Consider the following 16,146-nt stretch of genomic DNA (forward strand, 5'->3'; position numbering starts at 1 on the left):
AATAAATAAATAAAATATTGTTAGTCTCTATTACAAAACCTATGTGCATGTCATCAATTTGAAAACAGAGGGAGATATCTCCAAACATGACCTTAATGTTTGATATGAATTCAAAATAAATAATATAGTTTTAGCAGATAGAAGTACCTTGATGGAGAGTGAAGAGAGTTGCCAGGATTGAGAGGAGAAGAGCTAAGTGTATGGGATTGAAACTAGCCATGGATTGATAAAGTTTTCTGTATAAGAGACCTCTTTTTATAATAACATTTAAAGGAACATATTAAGAAAATAAGGAAATCTAATCAAAATCTTACTATTTAAACTAAATTTCTATTAAATCAGGTAGATAATCTTTCCAACATTACTGTATATGGTAGTTGGAAACTTTCTAAATAAAGTGCAATTGCAAAAGATCTAATAAGATTTTGCAATCAAGTACTTAGTTGTTTGTAGATTGGCAAGGATAGGAAGATATATTTCAGTTGTTTCTATAAATGCCAAATTGACACAACATGAAAAAACTCATATTAGGCCATCGAATTTCGTAATGAAATGCTTCATCAATGAGATATTGGAATGCTCTATCCATTTAGGGTACTTTTTATGTTGCTAAAATTTTTAAATTATGTATTATCCATTTTGAGTACTTTTTATGTATTGAAGGATGCAAATGTCCCAATGAAACATTAAAAAAATAAAAAGGTAGTTCTCAATGTTATTGTTGAATATGTGATTCAAAAATAATTTAAGGCCAGTCCATGGTAGATTGTGTTTGGACTTTAAATTATGTAAGTGGTCTACTTTGTGGTTCTTCAAGAAATATGTGTTTTTTTTTTTTTTTTTTTAAATAGTACTTTGTAGACGCATTAAGAAAAGAGTCAAGGGAACAGACGAAACTCTAATGGAGAGGCTATCTAGAAGGAGAAGCTAAGTGATAGAAATGACTCCTTGTCTAATTTTTTTCATAGTGAAATCGGACCCCAACGCGTCTCATATCTCCATGGATATAGCCTTCATGTGAACCACGAAAATTCTCATTTGGTATTTATTGTACATTTACTCTTTCTTTGTGTGATTGTCCATCTTTTCTTTTCATTTGCTAAATACTAGAAAAAAGACTCTAGACATCACTTTTTAAACAATGTCTATAAGAAAAACGCGATGTCTATTCTTTGAATGAAAAAATGCGTGTAAAAGACAGTTTTCTCAAAAATAATATTTAAAGATCAAACATAAACCGATCTCTAAAGTTCTACACTTTTTTGCACCATCCCTCCACCTGCAAATAATACATAGTAAATTTAAAATTTGATGTTTAGTTAATTTTAATTTATTATAGAAAAATGATGTCAAAAAAGACCTTAAAGGTGTGCCATAAGAAGTGTTTGATTAAATACTCAAAATGGTACTTAATCAAATTAACGAGTGAGTTCTACTAAGGTATTCACATACATAATAGTTAAAACATTGAAGAACTCTAAAGATTTTTATTCAAACCGATGGTGTCCTTTATTAATATTTTTTAGGGTACTGTAAAACATAGAACTGAAACTGCATATCGAACAATGCGATACAAACACGCAATTACAGACTCCATAAGAACAAGAAATATTTGGTGGTTAAGGAGTGAAAAATGAAGGCGGGGGTTTAGCGAATGGGCACTGATTATTGCACTCCGATTGTTCTTTCCAACATCCTGCCTCACTCAGAGTCATACAACACCAACAATCACCACTAACATTCTTACAAGATGAGCGGATGCATCCGGGAATTACTAGTTTTTCACCTACCCCTTCAATAATCTTCCTTGACTTCAGATGTTTTGGTTCCATGTTGAGAGCATTGTTGGCTACACAGCAATTTATATTAGTCAAATATATATATATAGGGAAATGTTCAGCACCCTAAGTTTTACCACACATTTTAACAAATGTTTTTTGTCCTACATGGGTTATAAGTTTTGGATTGGGCTGATTTTTGGTGAGGATGATCTCTATGATTAGAAGATCATCCTCCCCAAAAATCAGCCCATTCCGAAATGTTTAGCCCCATGTTTACACGTTGAAAAATTGTGGACCGTCCATTTTTTGTAAACCATTTTTGATGGGGTTAGAAGTTTTGGAATGAGCTGATTTTTGGTGAGGATGATCTCCTCACCATAGAGATCATCCTCACCAAAAATCAGCCCATTCCAAAACTTCTAACCCATGTAAGACAAAACACGTTTGTTAAAGTGTGTGGTAAAACTTAGGGTGCTGAACGGGACCCATATATATATATATGGTTATGGTTATATGTAGATAATCATGCATATCGTATTTTTTTCCCTAAAAACACTTTTCAAACACCCTTTTTAAGTATTTTAATTGTAAAAAAGAATTATTTTAATAACATTTTATGATGATATTTTCAATTAAAATGTAAAATATTAAATAATCTATATAATAAAACACAACCTTGTGTTTTCTCCCCAATGTTTATCCTGCATAAAGAATGGTTGAGAGTAACTCTCACACACATTTCAAGGAGCTTCAATTTTATTTCCTTTTCTCTCTTACTCTTACAAATAATATCCTTTAAATTTATTGTCTTTTTTCTTTTATCCCCTATCCAATAATATCCCTTCCAACTTGATTGCATTTACTCTTTCTACCATTTTCAAATGATACCTTAAAATTTATTGTATTTCCTCTTTTACTCCCTTAATCAAAAATGGGATTATTGTGTCATACGCACAGGTAAAATCTAGTTTATTTACAAAATTAAATACTATCATATAATGATAACAATGTGAAGAAAATCTTTCATCTAAATAAGTTAGATAGAATCCAATCCTGGCTAATAATGTGTCATATGTTGGGAAAACCAGCTAATGTTGGTTACTCGATTATCTGGTATGTGGGATAATGTGATATAGTTAGTTTTTCCTTTCGACTGGTGTGTCCCAAGCGTGACGAGTCAAATGATTTTATTAGTTAGGTTGGTCCACAACCTGTAAGGCCCTTGCCTTTTGTCACTTAAAAACAAATATGAACACAAATTAAGGACTTTTGAATATAGAGTCATAAGGAAATTTTTAAGAGAAATCATTGGAGTGCATAGATGTTTGGTTTATGATCAACGGATGGTATTAATTGATCACCCAACGAAAAATTTCAATGATCTCGGTTGGGGCAACCAAGCACCCAAAGATCACAATTTTTTGCAGTAATTTGCATGCACACTAACCATTACCATGACGTGTGACGTGAATCCAATAGAAATAAAAGAATTTTAGTGTATAGACGCACCTTGATGTAGAGTAAAGAGAGTTGCAAGGACAGAGAGGAGGAGAGCTATGTGTATGCGTTTGAAGCTGGCCATGGTTTGATAAAGTTTGTTTGTGTATAAAATAGATGTTAGAGAGGAAACAGCTTTAGACCTCCTTTTATAATAAAATTTTAAAAAGAGATTAAAAATATATATTTAAATCAGAATCTCACCAACTCTACTAAATCTCATCTAAATCTTACTTGTAATCTTATTCACGTTACTATATATTGGTTGATATCCCAAGAGCAGCTTGTGATTTCAAACTTTTTAAATAAAATGTAATTGTAAAGATTTATCAAGGTTTTGTCCATTTTATAAATGAGAAATACTAACGTCTAAGATCTCATGAGGATTATCTATCACATTTTTTTTTCATCAATACATCTATCTGTTTTGTTTTTTAAATAATAAATGTTTGTTCACGTTAATTACAAAAGAATTTAATACAAACAAAATATTAAATCTAAAAAATAAATGCCTTTAGAATTTACTATGTAAAAAGACTAATATATCTTTCGATTTTTAACTAAAAGACAAAATGGATAGTGGTATTATTGAAAAAAAAATGTGGTAACTAATGCTAACATCCCCGTGAGGTCTTGGACGTTAGCGTTCCCCTTTAAGAAAATACGCTAGAAATTTCAAATACAACCACTACGACATAAACGGGATAAGTTTTGACTTGAAATCGTCATGATTCGAAAATTAAATTTATCGGGTTTAGGTCTTTGGGATAGATTCCAATAATAAAAAAATGTGTCAAATATGATTTATGACTCTTTTCTCGACTCGGTTCAGTTTCGGGTGAGCTACAAATTCATCTCTAGATACACCTTGATCCATATATCTATATAATAAAACACAGTTGTGGGACCAGCATTTACTACAATTTTGTGAAGGATAGACCTCTCATCAATTACAATTTTGAGGGATAAACCTCCCATGAAACTATAATTTTATGAAACCCACGTTATTTCCTTTACTTTTCTCCTCCTCCTCCAACTTTACTATATTCTCTTTTAACCCTTTAACCTACTTTATTATTTTTCATCTTTTTACAATTAAAAAAATGTTTTAGACAACACTATGATTTTCTATTTTTATGAAAAGAGATATCTTGATTTTAATGCTCACGGCCTTCTCACTTAGATACTATTGCCACACCAACTTTTACTAATGTCACACCAATTCTTATATAAATCACCATAGAATTGCACAGTTGATGTAGCGTTACTAAAAATTGGTGTGGCAATAGCAACTCTCTCCCCCCCCCCCCCCCCCCTCGAAAATGTAGGGTATCCCAAATTCCTTTCGGGATGTGGATTAATTCCTATCGTAGTTTGATATCTCAAATGAAAAAACCCTTTTTAAATTAACATAGGTGTTGGACCCCTATTTTGATTAAAAGAAAATTGATAATTAACTTCCAATAATTCCAAAAAATGCATGAGATTAAAATTTTATAGAACCCAAAATTCAATCCCAACCATGATTTTAAAACTCATTTTGACGTCCCATCCATGAATGAGACCAAGTAGGATGAGATATCCAATTTATTTGAGTCGTCTCAAACGAGATTTAAAAAAAAAACCTCAAAATTAGAACAAACTATTTCCTTCAGATGACTTGTCAACTTGTCTCACTGGTGGACAATACCGAGACAACTCGGACAAATTGTCTCGATCTCGAACGAGATTTAGAACCATGATCCCAACTCGACCCAGGCCCTAAAGGGCCTGTCTGGGGCATAGCCAACTTAGTCTCGATGGGAGTACAGGGCTATCTTTAAATATAACCCCACTCTTTAGGGCTGGGTAAAGGCTCAATTACGCCCACCCCAAACCCACCCATTGACAGCCTTATACGTGGGATTTTGGATATCAAATTTGTTTTCGAATTCGAATAATACAGATCTGATTACAGTCCGTTGACATATCTAATTACAACGACTACGGCTGGCAATGGGTCGGATGAACGTATATCAATATCCCAATCCAATTCTATATCTGGTTATCTGTATCCAAATTTTTACCCACTTTTTATAAGGATATCCATGCATCCATATCTGACATGTATCCAAACTTTAAGCGGACATCCAAGTCAGAATATATATACCTCATCGTGAAATGATGGAAGAACCTTAATTTTGGGTTATACATATATCTTATTTTGAATTCTCTGCATTTAGAATCTCGTCATTTTCCCGTCTAGGAGAAACTCACTCCCAAGTTTGGTGAATTTTTCGGTGTACAATTTCCTGAGTCCGACAAATATCCGTACGAAATTCACAAATCAAACATATCAGACCATTTCTTTTGGGAATCTCATGCATTATACGTATCAAGCCTCTTCTTTACAACATTAGACTAGAAACTACGGCCATCTCATCGTAATTGGTTGAGAAAAATTAGTTGTGAGATAAGATGTACTTAGAAGTTTACAAATCATTTGTTCAATCCATTTATTACATGAGCTCGAACAATCATTTGTTGGGGTTCATTAGTTTATAATTTTTTTTTACCAGAGCAAGTAAACCACTGTCGTTAGTTTTACCGCCAGACTTGCAATAACATGAATAAAAAAAAAATTCATTAAACCCACACTCAAAATTTTGATGTAAGGCATCATCGATGATCATGACAACCAAGCCAGGTCACCATGTAAAAACATATATTTTTCATGAATTTGAAAATTGAAACAATGTAATCTGGTTTTTTATGCAAAAAAGTCTAAATGATCGGCAAAAAAAAAAAATTAATTCAAGTTGCACCCGTCCATCCGAGAATCAACAGTGATGACTAGCACTATGTACCCCACTAGATTGGTTGGGGCTCATCTACCATAATTTGGTGCTTCACACAAGCCAATCAACTGGTGGAATCACTTTGTTCACCAGTCATCCCTCGATCCCCACTACAACAGTAGAAGTGTGGTAGTTTAACTCGGCCGCAACCCCTGCAACATACAAGCAAGGTGGAGTGAAGAAAATTGAAGAAGATGAACCCTTGTTTAGAATTGGACAACTTTTTGCCGAAACAAACTACAGTTTTTGGCCTAGAGTTGCTACAGATTGGATCAATGTAGATCAAAACTGATCCAATAGAAAGCCTACTGAATCCACGCTGATCCAGACCCGATAAGGTTCCAATAGATAGGATCCAGACCCTAACAAAAAGTTATAAAAACTTATGGGATTGGATCGGGGAGATCCACCATTGAGACAATCTAGTTTATCAAAATATGAAGAATTGAAATACAACAAAAACTGGATTGAGTAACTGATGGATCAGGGTGGATCCTGATTTGGCCAGATAGCTTACTGAATCATAATTACTTGGTTCTGATCCAATCCAATAGACCATGTACTTCAATCCAGACCCAATGTTATTGCATTGGATCAGCAAAGATTATAGGATTATCCGGGACCAAAGAAATGATATTTGACATCACATTCACGTTGGCGTCCCCATTAGTGCCCTAAAGCACAAGTGTGCAACTACTTAGAACTAAAGGTGTCAATGGGTGCCCAATTACCCAAGGTACCCAAAACTGATTAGTCGTTTTGGGTCTACCACTATGGACCAGATAATTTTCGGGAACATATCTAGGAAGCTATTTTAAAGACCCGATAAGATTCGGGTCTCAATCGGGTATCCAATGGGTACCTAACTAGTAAATTTATTTTATGTATGAAAAAAGTAGTAGTCTAATGAAGTACTAAGAAAGAGATATCTGGGAGTGAATGTACTTGAATCAAAATTATAAAATAAAGAAAATGTGAATTATTTAATTTTACTTTTTCTCTAAGTGAACATCCATTATTTTCTATATATTATACATTTTCAATAACAAATAAATGGTCCATATCATAATTTTCTACTATTTTATAATCAAAAGTTTGATTCACTTGAAGAATTCATTGTTGATCTTAATTTTCAATTGAAGAATTACATGTGTTTGTAAGTAATTGTCTATTTTCTTGGATACTTATCTTTTTTCTCTCATTCAAGAAAAAAAAAGAAAAACATTATCTATCTTAATGGGTATCGAGTATTTGTAGTGTTGATTTTGGTTCCAAGGATCCCATACTCGGAACTCCTGAAAAGAAACAATGCAAAAGGACTCGATCAAGCAGCCACAATACTACAAATTTGGTGCCATCTTACAACAAATCTTCAAATACGCCTTCCATGATCCAAAAACAGATCAAATACGAAGGCTTTTCTCAAAGCTTTTGACAACCAAGACATATGGAACACGTCCTTACCCTGAAACCCTAAGAAACTCTTACACCAAGATCATAGACCCATGACTTGACCATTAAAGGTAAGGGGTCAAGGACCAACAAGCTTGATTGATGGATTTCATCAATAGCAGTAAGACTGCAAGACAATAACCATTAATGGAAGTCGGGAGGGACCTCAAATGATGCTAAAGCATAAAAGCTTAGCAATTCTGCAAAATAAGGTTCTTTCCCAATTCTGTAAACTATAAGGTTAATACTGTAGAGTCTAAACTATAAGTGTTCTTTCCCAAGCCAGACAATGAGCAACCAAGATCCAGATGTTTAATTAACAACTGACTAGATTTCTAGATTATATATAGATAATAATTCTAAAGATTATCTATAATAAACTATGTGTAGATAATTGAACTTACTTGCATCGTATTATCACTGGTATGGGTTTCAGAGCCTTTGGTCCGTTCCTTATGCCTCTCTTATGCTTAGAAACCTGCATGTTAGGAGAACCCTTGCCAGTCATTTTCAATCCTTCAAGAATATTTATTACAAAATCAAGAATTTCCCAGTATTAAGCAATAGTATAAATACAATAAAGAAAAAGAAAGAAAGAAAGAAGTTATTCAGATTAAACTAGAAAAATAAAATAGAAGAACATGAAACAATTAAGATCATTTATTCAAGCAATTAAGGATAATAAAATAACCAATCCAGCTCATTAATGGGCAGATACTCAATAATGTTTCAATGCCCATTTGGAACACAATGTTTGTGCAATCAAATTTCTTTCAGTGGCAAAAATAGGGCTGCAAATTGGGGCAGGCTGGCCTGAGCTCAACACGATTGACGGGTGAGCATGGGCAGAGTTATGTAGAACACGAGTTGAGCTGGGGTTAGAATAACCCAACCTGACCTTAATTTGGGTTGAGGGTTCGGGCAACCCAGATCAATTGGAACCTGAGGCTATATAATAATGTATGAACATTTATATATATACTTTATTTATTTTAAAGTGTTTTTTTTTACACTTTCATGTTTAAGATATAAAAATTTTATTTGTATTTTTTATTTAAGATATAAAATTTATTTGTTAATCAAAACAAACGTAGCCAGGCCTTGTTCAACGAGCCCAATCCGCCCAAAACTAATTCACTTGGGCTAATCCGAGCTCAACCTGAGTTACAAGCTGAAAAGCTCGTGCTGAACTTGGGTTAATGAGCACAAGCTTAATAATGCTGGGGTTGAGTTGAGCTTTTTGATGGCTCTGCCACTCCAACCCACCCAGGTTACAGCCCTAGGAAAAAATGTTGATTTTATCAATACAAGCATCACTTTTATTATCCACGGAATTGCGGGATATAATGAGAGGTGGAGAAAAAACTTCAGAGAAAATAGCAAAAGTTAAAAGAATAAATCGGAATCATATAAATGGGCGAGAACAACCACCCCAAAGAGAATCTAGATTGCTTTTGAAGTCTGTCACACTTCCCATAACCACATTTTCCATTAGTCGGCACCAATATCCACGCCATAAATTCAAGGGTTGACATCTTCCCCAATATAAATGGAGTTTGTTATTCCTTTCTCCTCTGCTCTTTAATAAATAGTAGATTTCTTCACTTACTAAATGACATTACACATATCCTACATGACAAATAACCAACTCTATATGCTTACAAAACTATTGCCAAGAACTAAGAACTGAAGATATTCACAAAATGATGAAATGCAATCGAACATTCCAAAACATAAACCGGTTCAAACAAACTAGAAGCCTAAAGTAGCTTTGGAACCAAAAGCAGAGGATCCCTACGATTCTTTATGGATCAAAAAGAAAAAACAAAATGGTAATTATAATCGACCATGAAGCGGTAGCACTCCATGAGTGTCCTACCGTAAATGCCTTCTCGGGTAGTTTAGTTACTATTTCCCTTAGAATGATGAATCCCTCTAAAAGGATACGTTGGAATTCATAAGAAATTCACTTGCCTATGTATCATTCAATTTGATCTTTTAGGTCCCTACTTCATGCTGAAGGTTATGCCATAAGTGTTCCATTTAACATCAGCTGTGGGACATCAGCAGAGGACTATTACATTAGCCAATAAAAGGATACGTTGAAGGTTATGCCTTCTTAGATCGATCTATGATACTCGGAACTAATTTGAATATTTCAATATGACAAATAGAACATCTCATATTTTGGGTTCTTATGGCTCAATAGGCAAAACTATTTCACTCCCTCGGGCCTCCCTAACTGATCTAGTAAACTACAAGCTGGCTCCCAAAAGAAATAAAAAACCAAACAGCAACAACAATAACAAAGCAATGCCCGCGTCTATAAAACACCCTTGAAGTCAATATTAACAAAATAATGCAAAATCTACATCTGTAAAACAAACAAATAAACATAAAATAGTACACAAAAGGGTACAAACCCAAATGACTACAGAAATCAAAACCCACCCCTAAAATGAAATAAAACTCAAAGATAAGCAACGCCAAAATAGCTAAAACATCCAATAACCAATACCCAATTAAAATAAGTCAAACCCAAAGGCCAAATCTGTAAATATATATTTGAAAAAAAAAAAAAAACAAACATGATAAACCAAAAACATCAAACTTTAATGAACAAAATCCAAATCAATCTAGAACTCAAAACCCACTTCTAAAATGAAATAAAAATCAAAGATAAGTAACACCCATCAAGCTAAAACATCCAACAACCAATACCCAATGAAAACAAGTCAAACCCAAAGGCCAAATCTGTAATAATAATAATAATAAATCCTAACTAAAAGCCTAATAACCCCAAAAATCAAACTTCAATTGCCGAAAAATCAGAGTCCAAACATCCATGAAGAACAATAGAACTCCAATATAGGATTAAAATAGGAAAAGTTGTTACCTTTTTCTTTGGGACTGCCATGAGCTCCATCGAACCACCAAAAGAGAAATTGGGTATTTCCATTCTACTGTTCTTTTCCGACTCTCGATCGAATTCTCCCGAAAGAAACGAAGTTTCGGTCCTACACTCGAAAGCCCTCTCCAATGGTGCGGGTAGAGCGAAATGGGTCCATCTTCTATAGCTTAACCTACACCCCAAACTCCCCATTGCGCATTTTAGCATCATCTTCGTTCTAAAAGCCATTGGAGCAGAGCCTACAAAGCTCCAACTTCTTCTCTTGGTTTGTTTGATTAAGCCCTCCTTCACTGCGGTAATTTCAATTTAAATCTGGAAATGACGCAGATCTCGATGGTTTAGAATCAGATGGTGTTGAACAAGGACCACTGAAGTCCACAAGGCTACTTCAACATTTTTGCTTGATGGGAAATTTTAGTGAAGTAAAGGGCATTTCATTCTCAAAAATTAAGAGGGATTTTATTGCCACACTGACTTTTACTAACGCCACCTTAATTCAAGTGTAAACCATCAGAGATTAGCACATATTTTGGGGTGGCATTAGTAAACATTGGTGTGGCAATAGCAACTCTCAAATTAATGAACTTTTCCCAAAACATGTTTAACTTGTGTCAAAATTCCCATAATTTCCAAAACATATTTTCCTAGTGAATTCATTCCTTCTATAATCAACTAATTTGATCATAAATTACCAACAAGATAGTTGATATTGGAAAAATTGTTGGTATTTTATTTACAAATTCATTGATATTGACAGTGGCAAACTCATGTATTTGTAGATTATAAAAGTGATTGAATTCAGTGGGAAAACATGTTTTAGGAATAAAAATGAACAGTGTACCAAATTTGAAATTTCGTCATATTCAGCGCATGAATATATTAGGGTGTGGGTAGAGAGAAAGGGTGGTCTTTTCTCCACTAGATCTTCTTATCGCTATTTAGAGAGTAAGGATACTACTACATTTTCGAGAGGCGCTCTTAGGGGCCTAGAGTGCCCTCCAAAGTTGCCTTCTTTTCTTGGACAGCAGCACTGAGGAGAATACAAACTATGGACTTATTGATGTGTAGAGAGTTTTGTGGGGTTAACGGTTGTGTTTTGTCCACGATGGATGCAAAATCGGCTAGCACATTTTATTACATTGTAAAGTAGCAGCGGAGGTTTGGTTTTACTTTTTTTTTTCCTTTTCAATATCTCGAATTGCCTCTCTGGTTCAGTGCAAATATTTTTTGAGCCTCGACTCACTTTTAGGTACTCTTTTTCGTGGGTTAAGAGATTGTTGTGAACTTTTACACACTTCGCAATTTGTTGGGATCTTTGCTTGTAGTGTAATAGGCGTACTTTTTAAGGAAAACTGCTAAACTCCCTAAATCTCATCAACTCTATTTTGGATTTGGACTTTTGTGGTCTAAAGTCTTCAAGGAACTTCGAGGTGTAAGGTTTCAAGATTCTTTAGCAAATTGGGAAGGTGTAATGTTGTACTACAGGAGATTAGATCCTTTGTATTTGAATGCATTTGGTTGGTCACCTCAACCGACTGCACATTCTCTTAGTTAATGAGCAAATAATTATATAAGTAAATGTTGGATGTCAATAGAAGTTCTCTCATTTTATTTTAGTTAAATTTTTATTTTTTGGATTGAAGATTTTATACGAGCCCAATCATAATTGTAAACAACTAGTGATATTGTTTGAATAAGTATTATAATATTTGTAATGTTGAGATTATAATCCGAACCAAACCTTGATAATGTTTGAATAGTGTGTTTAATCTTTAATGGTATTTTTTTTCAAAACGTGCACAACTTATGTCAACATTTCGGTTTTTGTAGATTGTTCATTTTAATTTTCAAAACACGTTTTCCTAATGAATTCATCACTTTTATAATCAACGAATTTCCTGATAAATTTCCAGAGAGATCGTTGATATTTTATCTATGAATTTCTTGATAATAAAAGTGACACGTGTTTTGGGAAATAAAATGAACAATGTATTAAACTTGAAATTTCATCGTATGCAACGCACAAAATGGAGATTCACCCATCTTTCCCTGGGACGGGAAAAACAATTTAAGAAATTGGGGTGCAATAAGTAAAATTAGGGTGCCAATAGCAGCTCTCTAAGGTTTACTACTAACATCTCTACTACAGAGATCAGAGAGCCACAGAGACAGAGAGCCATGTCGTTCATGAGAGGTGATTTGCTTACAAAGACGAGGAAACTCGTTAAGGGTCTCGCCAAAGCCACGCCCAAATGGCTCAAAGCCATGGAAGAGTAAGTTTTCTCTCCTATTTTCGTGTTTTCACATTATATACTCTAATGGGTTTGTGAAGAATGTCACCAGATTGAACTCTATACAAAATCTTTTTTTTCTTAAACTTATTTTTTTATCCCTAATCATGAAAACAAATGGGTTTCTTTAATTATTTGAAGTTTCATAATGATTTTTGTTGTTTTGGTGCAGATTGACTAGATGTGGATTTTTTTTTTCTTTTTTACTGTAATTCAATTAGGGCTGGTATTAAAGAAATAATGATGTATAATTTCTATAAGGATAGACAAACACAAGGTGGGTTGAAATCACTGAAATGTTTCCAGTTTCTTGATTTAGTTTAGGTTTAGAATTTCTATTGAGTTTTTTACTTAGAAAGGTTAGATGGGTATTCCTTATTTTTTAGTTTAATTGGGATTAAAAGAACCATAAAGGCTTAATCTTTTTTATCACAACTATGTGCATTTGCTTGTTTGGTTTAATGGGTTTTCATTACTTTACCAATGCAACTGATTCGTACTCTAGATAAAAAAATCTTGTTTGGTTATTAGTTTTCTTTATGAAAGTATCGTAGTTATTTGATATCGGTAGACCTGATTTTATTTTATTTTAAAGAAACAGAAGACCGAAAGTTATTTTGATGTATTTGATAACATGAGAATTCCCTTATGCTTATGTTTGATTGCATTACACAGGGCTCCGCCCGTGACATTTCCACGTACAGATGGAAAATTCGAGAAGATCACTCTTCCTGAGGATATCTATGTAAAGAAGTTCTTTCAGAAGCACCCAGATTCTAAATATGAAGATGCTATTAGGTATTGCTTTATAGCATCTTTTCATGTTTTTAATTTTCCCGTGCTACATGTAGTTGAGTCATGTTCGAGGGCGTATTAATATTTTGTGAGTTATGTAAAATATGTCTTAGGATGCAATCATGTTGATGGGCATTTAAGGGGATCTTCTTTGAGGACTTTATGGGTTTGGGGATTGGGTTTGTAGCATTTCTTCTGATAAGTGTTTTGTTGGTCGGGCTTCCTCTTTGTGTACCTTTTGGTTGATCATCTCAAACGTCTTCCATTTTAATGAAATTTTACTTCTAAAAAAAATACATAAACTGCACGAAATATTGATTTTTCCGAGCATCATTTCTAGACATTGTTGAACTTAGCACCAATTAATTCACATATTACAATTTAAATTGAATTCTGTATTTATATTTTCTTGAAAGGATGTTGTGTCTTAGTGATTTTAAGTTTATTTTCATCTTGAAGTGGTAATAGCTCATATCCTCCATTTTATCCACCCATCACTAATTCTATAGTTTAGAACCTCGTTAGTATCTCCATTACAATGCAAATAATTTTTGTGCCTGAAATGACGTCAAACGCATTGGGTTCTGTTAAATGCAACGTTGAAAAACTCAGCTCGACTTGGGAACTAGTAATTTCAATTCTGACTTGAGTCTCTTGACATGGATGATTCACTATTCTTGTAACACAAATCTGGTTAACTGAACTGATTCTGCTTGTATTTCACAATCTGGATCCGGTGTTATTACTTTGGCAATCTGTACAGTTGGTTCGATTCAAATTCTTATTCTATCGAGGTGTAGAGCATTTTATTGGGGTCCTGATGGAGAAAGATGAGATGAGCTTTTATTATTGAGATTCTCTTTGGCTTTTGAAATCATGAGATCTAATTCAAACATTAACTTCCTTTGTACTCTATGATTTCAACAGGTTTGCGGGCTTTGATCCCCCTCCAGCTCGTGTGTTCGGTTGGAGAGTGCTTGAACTGAAAGAGCAAGGAGTGAGTGAAGAGGAAGCCATGGCTGTAGCTGATGTATGTATTCCATCTTTCCATACCATTTTAATAAGTTTCTTTCTCAAAGGCAATATGATATTGTAAAAAACCTTCCTTACTAACTTAGTAAGATTTTTCTCTCTTACTAATGGTTGTTCAGCTAAAATAGAATTACCACATTGGCTTGATCCAAGAGAAAAAAAAAAAAAAACGTCAGCTACAAGGTTTGATCCAAAAAACACCTCAATCCAAAAAAAAATCAAAAAAAAATCAAAAAACATTTTTTGCGGGGCTTGATCCAAGGTTTCGAAAATGGAAAGCTACCAAACTTCCAGAGAACTCCCAATTTTAAAATTGAAATTCAACAGTGAAAAATAACGTTTTCTTGAATTTTTTATTTATTTTAAAGTTCATAGAATTTTGTCCTCTACAACCCTGTGACATCAGATCATGTTTTTGGATGACACAAGGTAAGCTTGACAACCCTTAGTAAGAGTTGAAATCTTACAGAGATAGTAAGGCTAGTCGGACTCTATAATGTTCATATACTCATACCAATTTCTACCTGTATGCTGGTGTAGATGGAATATCGATCAGAGAAGAAAGCAAAGAAGGTAGCATACAAAAGACTGAAGCAAATTGCACGGCTTCAAGGGAAGAAGCCACCACCAAACCCATACCCGAGTGCCATAAAGGAGATACAAGATGAGGAGAAGAAGTTTGTTTACGAACGTTTCCACAATCCCAAGATGCGTGAAATTGTGCAGAAGATGAAAGAGGAGAAAGCTGCCGAGATGCAAGACAGATGGAGAGGAGGGGGAGGGGGTAATTGGTAAATCGTAATCCCTCTCACATATTGGCTCTGACCATTTCAAATTTGTTGTTTTGTGTTCCTTTGATATTTTGCCGAATGGTTGTGTGCTATGGCAAACCGGATACTTGAACCCAATGCCTAATAAGAGAAAGAAATAGTGAAAAACTAACAGATAAATTTTTTTTGTGAGGATCTGAAGGTTGAAACATGAATTCGCCCATTAAGAGGCTAAAGTGCCACAAAATGAAAGTATGGAGATGAGAATTCATTTTCCCTGGTTCCTTTCTTTTCATTGCTTTCTTCCAACCTTTAACTTTAAAATGATTCAATAGTGAACCAAATTACCATATGAATAGTCATTCATGCAAGTAGAAAATATGCTTCTCTAAATTTTTTTTATTGTTATTGTTTGATACCTTGGGTATCTGGGCCGTCTTAGAACACCTGACTAATCCCATGGGAAACGTATGTCACCCCTTCCACACGTACCATGTGTGCACCAGGGGCGGGAATCAAACTTAGGACCTCCGCTTCCTGAGATGTGGTCCTAGTTGTCTCACCAACCCTCGTTGGTTTTCTCAAGAATCTAGATACAAGACATTAATATTTATCAAAAGATTATAGTATTTATGTATCAAAAACAGAAATGATACATTAATACCATATACTAGTGTACATGGTATAACTAGGGCAAAGAAAAAGAGATGATTTCCTTGTTGTGGGTGTTTAAGAGGGATGTTTGATATGGACATCTTGGATGACAAATTTTTCTTTCTT

The 16,146-nt window shown here is 34.2% G+C and overlaps 2 protein-coding genes and 1 long non-coding RNA gene across 3 annotated transcripts; 1 reads left to right on the plus strand and 2 right to left on the minus strand.

Annotated features, from left to right (window-relative positions):
- Positions 1-1,453: 1,453 nt before the first annotated feature.
- Positions 1,454-3,402, minus strand: LOC147394744 (uncharacterized). Its single transcript, XR_015181678.1, has 2 exons — positions 3,291-3,402; positions 1,454-1,849 (listed from the first exon to the last, which is right to left on the minus strand). It is a non-coding gene; the product is annotated as an uncharacterized LOC147394744 (long non-coding RNA).
- A 2,569-nt stretch (positions 3,403-5,971) lies between these two features.
- On the minus strand, positions 5,972-10,886 carry LOC147394745 (uncharacterized). Its single transcript, XM_086454786.1, has 3 exons — positions 10,464-10,886; positions 7,972-8,045; positions 5,972-6,267 (listed from the first exon to the last, which is right to left on the minus strand). Exons 1-3 carry the CDS (start codon positions 10,704-10,706, stop codon positions 6,180-6,182), a joined length of 405 nt encoding a protein of 134 aa, XP_086310912.1. The 5' UTR covers positions 10,707-10,886; the 3' UTR covers positions 5,972-6,179.
- A 1,705-nt stretch (positions 10,887-12,591) lies between these two features.
- LOC147394746 (uncharacterized) lies at positions 12,592-15,640 on the plus strand. Its single transcript, XM_086454893.1, has 4 exons — positions 12,592-12,751; positions 13,445-13,567; positions 14,492-14,594; positions 15,137-15,640. Exons 1-4 carry the CDS (start codon positions 12,657-12,659, stop codon positions 15,389-15,391), a joined length of 576 nt encoding a protein of 191 aa, XP_086311019.1. The 5' UTR covers positions 12,592-12,656; the 3' UTR covers positions 15,392-15,640.
- Positions 15,641-16,146: the final 506 nt, after the last annotated feature.

The sequence above is a fragment of the Akebia trifoliata genome, chromosome 9, assembly GCF_017979445.1.
Source record: "Akebia trifoliata isolate Shusen 1 chromosome 9, ASM1797944v1, whole genome shotgun sequence".
Lineage (NCBI taxonomy): Eukaryota > Viridiplantae > Streptophyta > Magnoliopsida > Ranunculales > Lardizabalaceae > Akebia > Akebia trifoliata.

Coding starts and splice junctions, on each gene's coding strand:
- LOC147394746 (XM_086454893.1), top strand. CDS start 12,657: ATGTCGTTCATGAGAGGTGATTTGCTTACAAAGACGAGGAAACTCGTT. Junction 12,752..13,444: donor TGGCTCAAAGCCATGGAAGA/GTAAGTTTTCTC, acceptor TGCATTACACAG/GGCTCCGCCCGTGACATTTC. Junction 14,595..15,136: donor AAGCCATGGCTGTAGCTGAT/GTATGTATTCCA, acceptor ATGCTGGTGTAG/ATGGAATATCGATCAGAGAA.
- LOC147394745 (XM_086454786.1), bottom strand. CDS start 10,706: ATGGCTTTTAGAACGAAGATGATGCTAAAATGCGCAATGGGGAGTTTG. Junction 8,046..10,463: donor TGGCAGTCCCAAAGAAAAAG/GTAACAACTTTT, acceptor CCTAACATGCAG/GTTTCTAAGCATAAGAGAGG. Junction 6,268..7,971: donor CCAGTGATAATACGATGCAA/GTAAGTTCAATT, acceptor TGTATGTTGCAG/GGGTTGCGGCCGAGTTAAAC.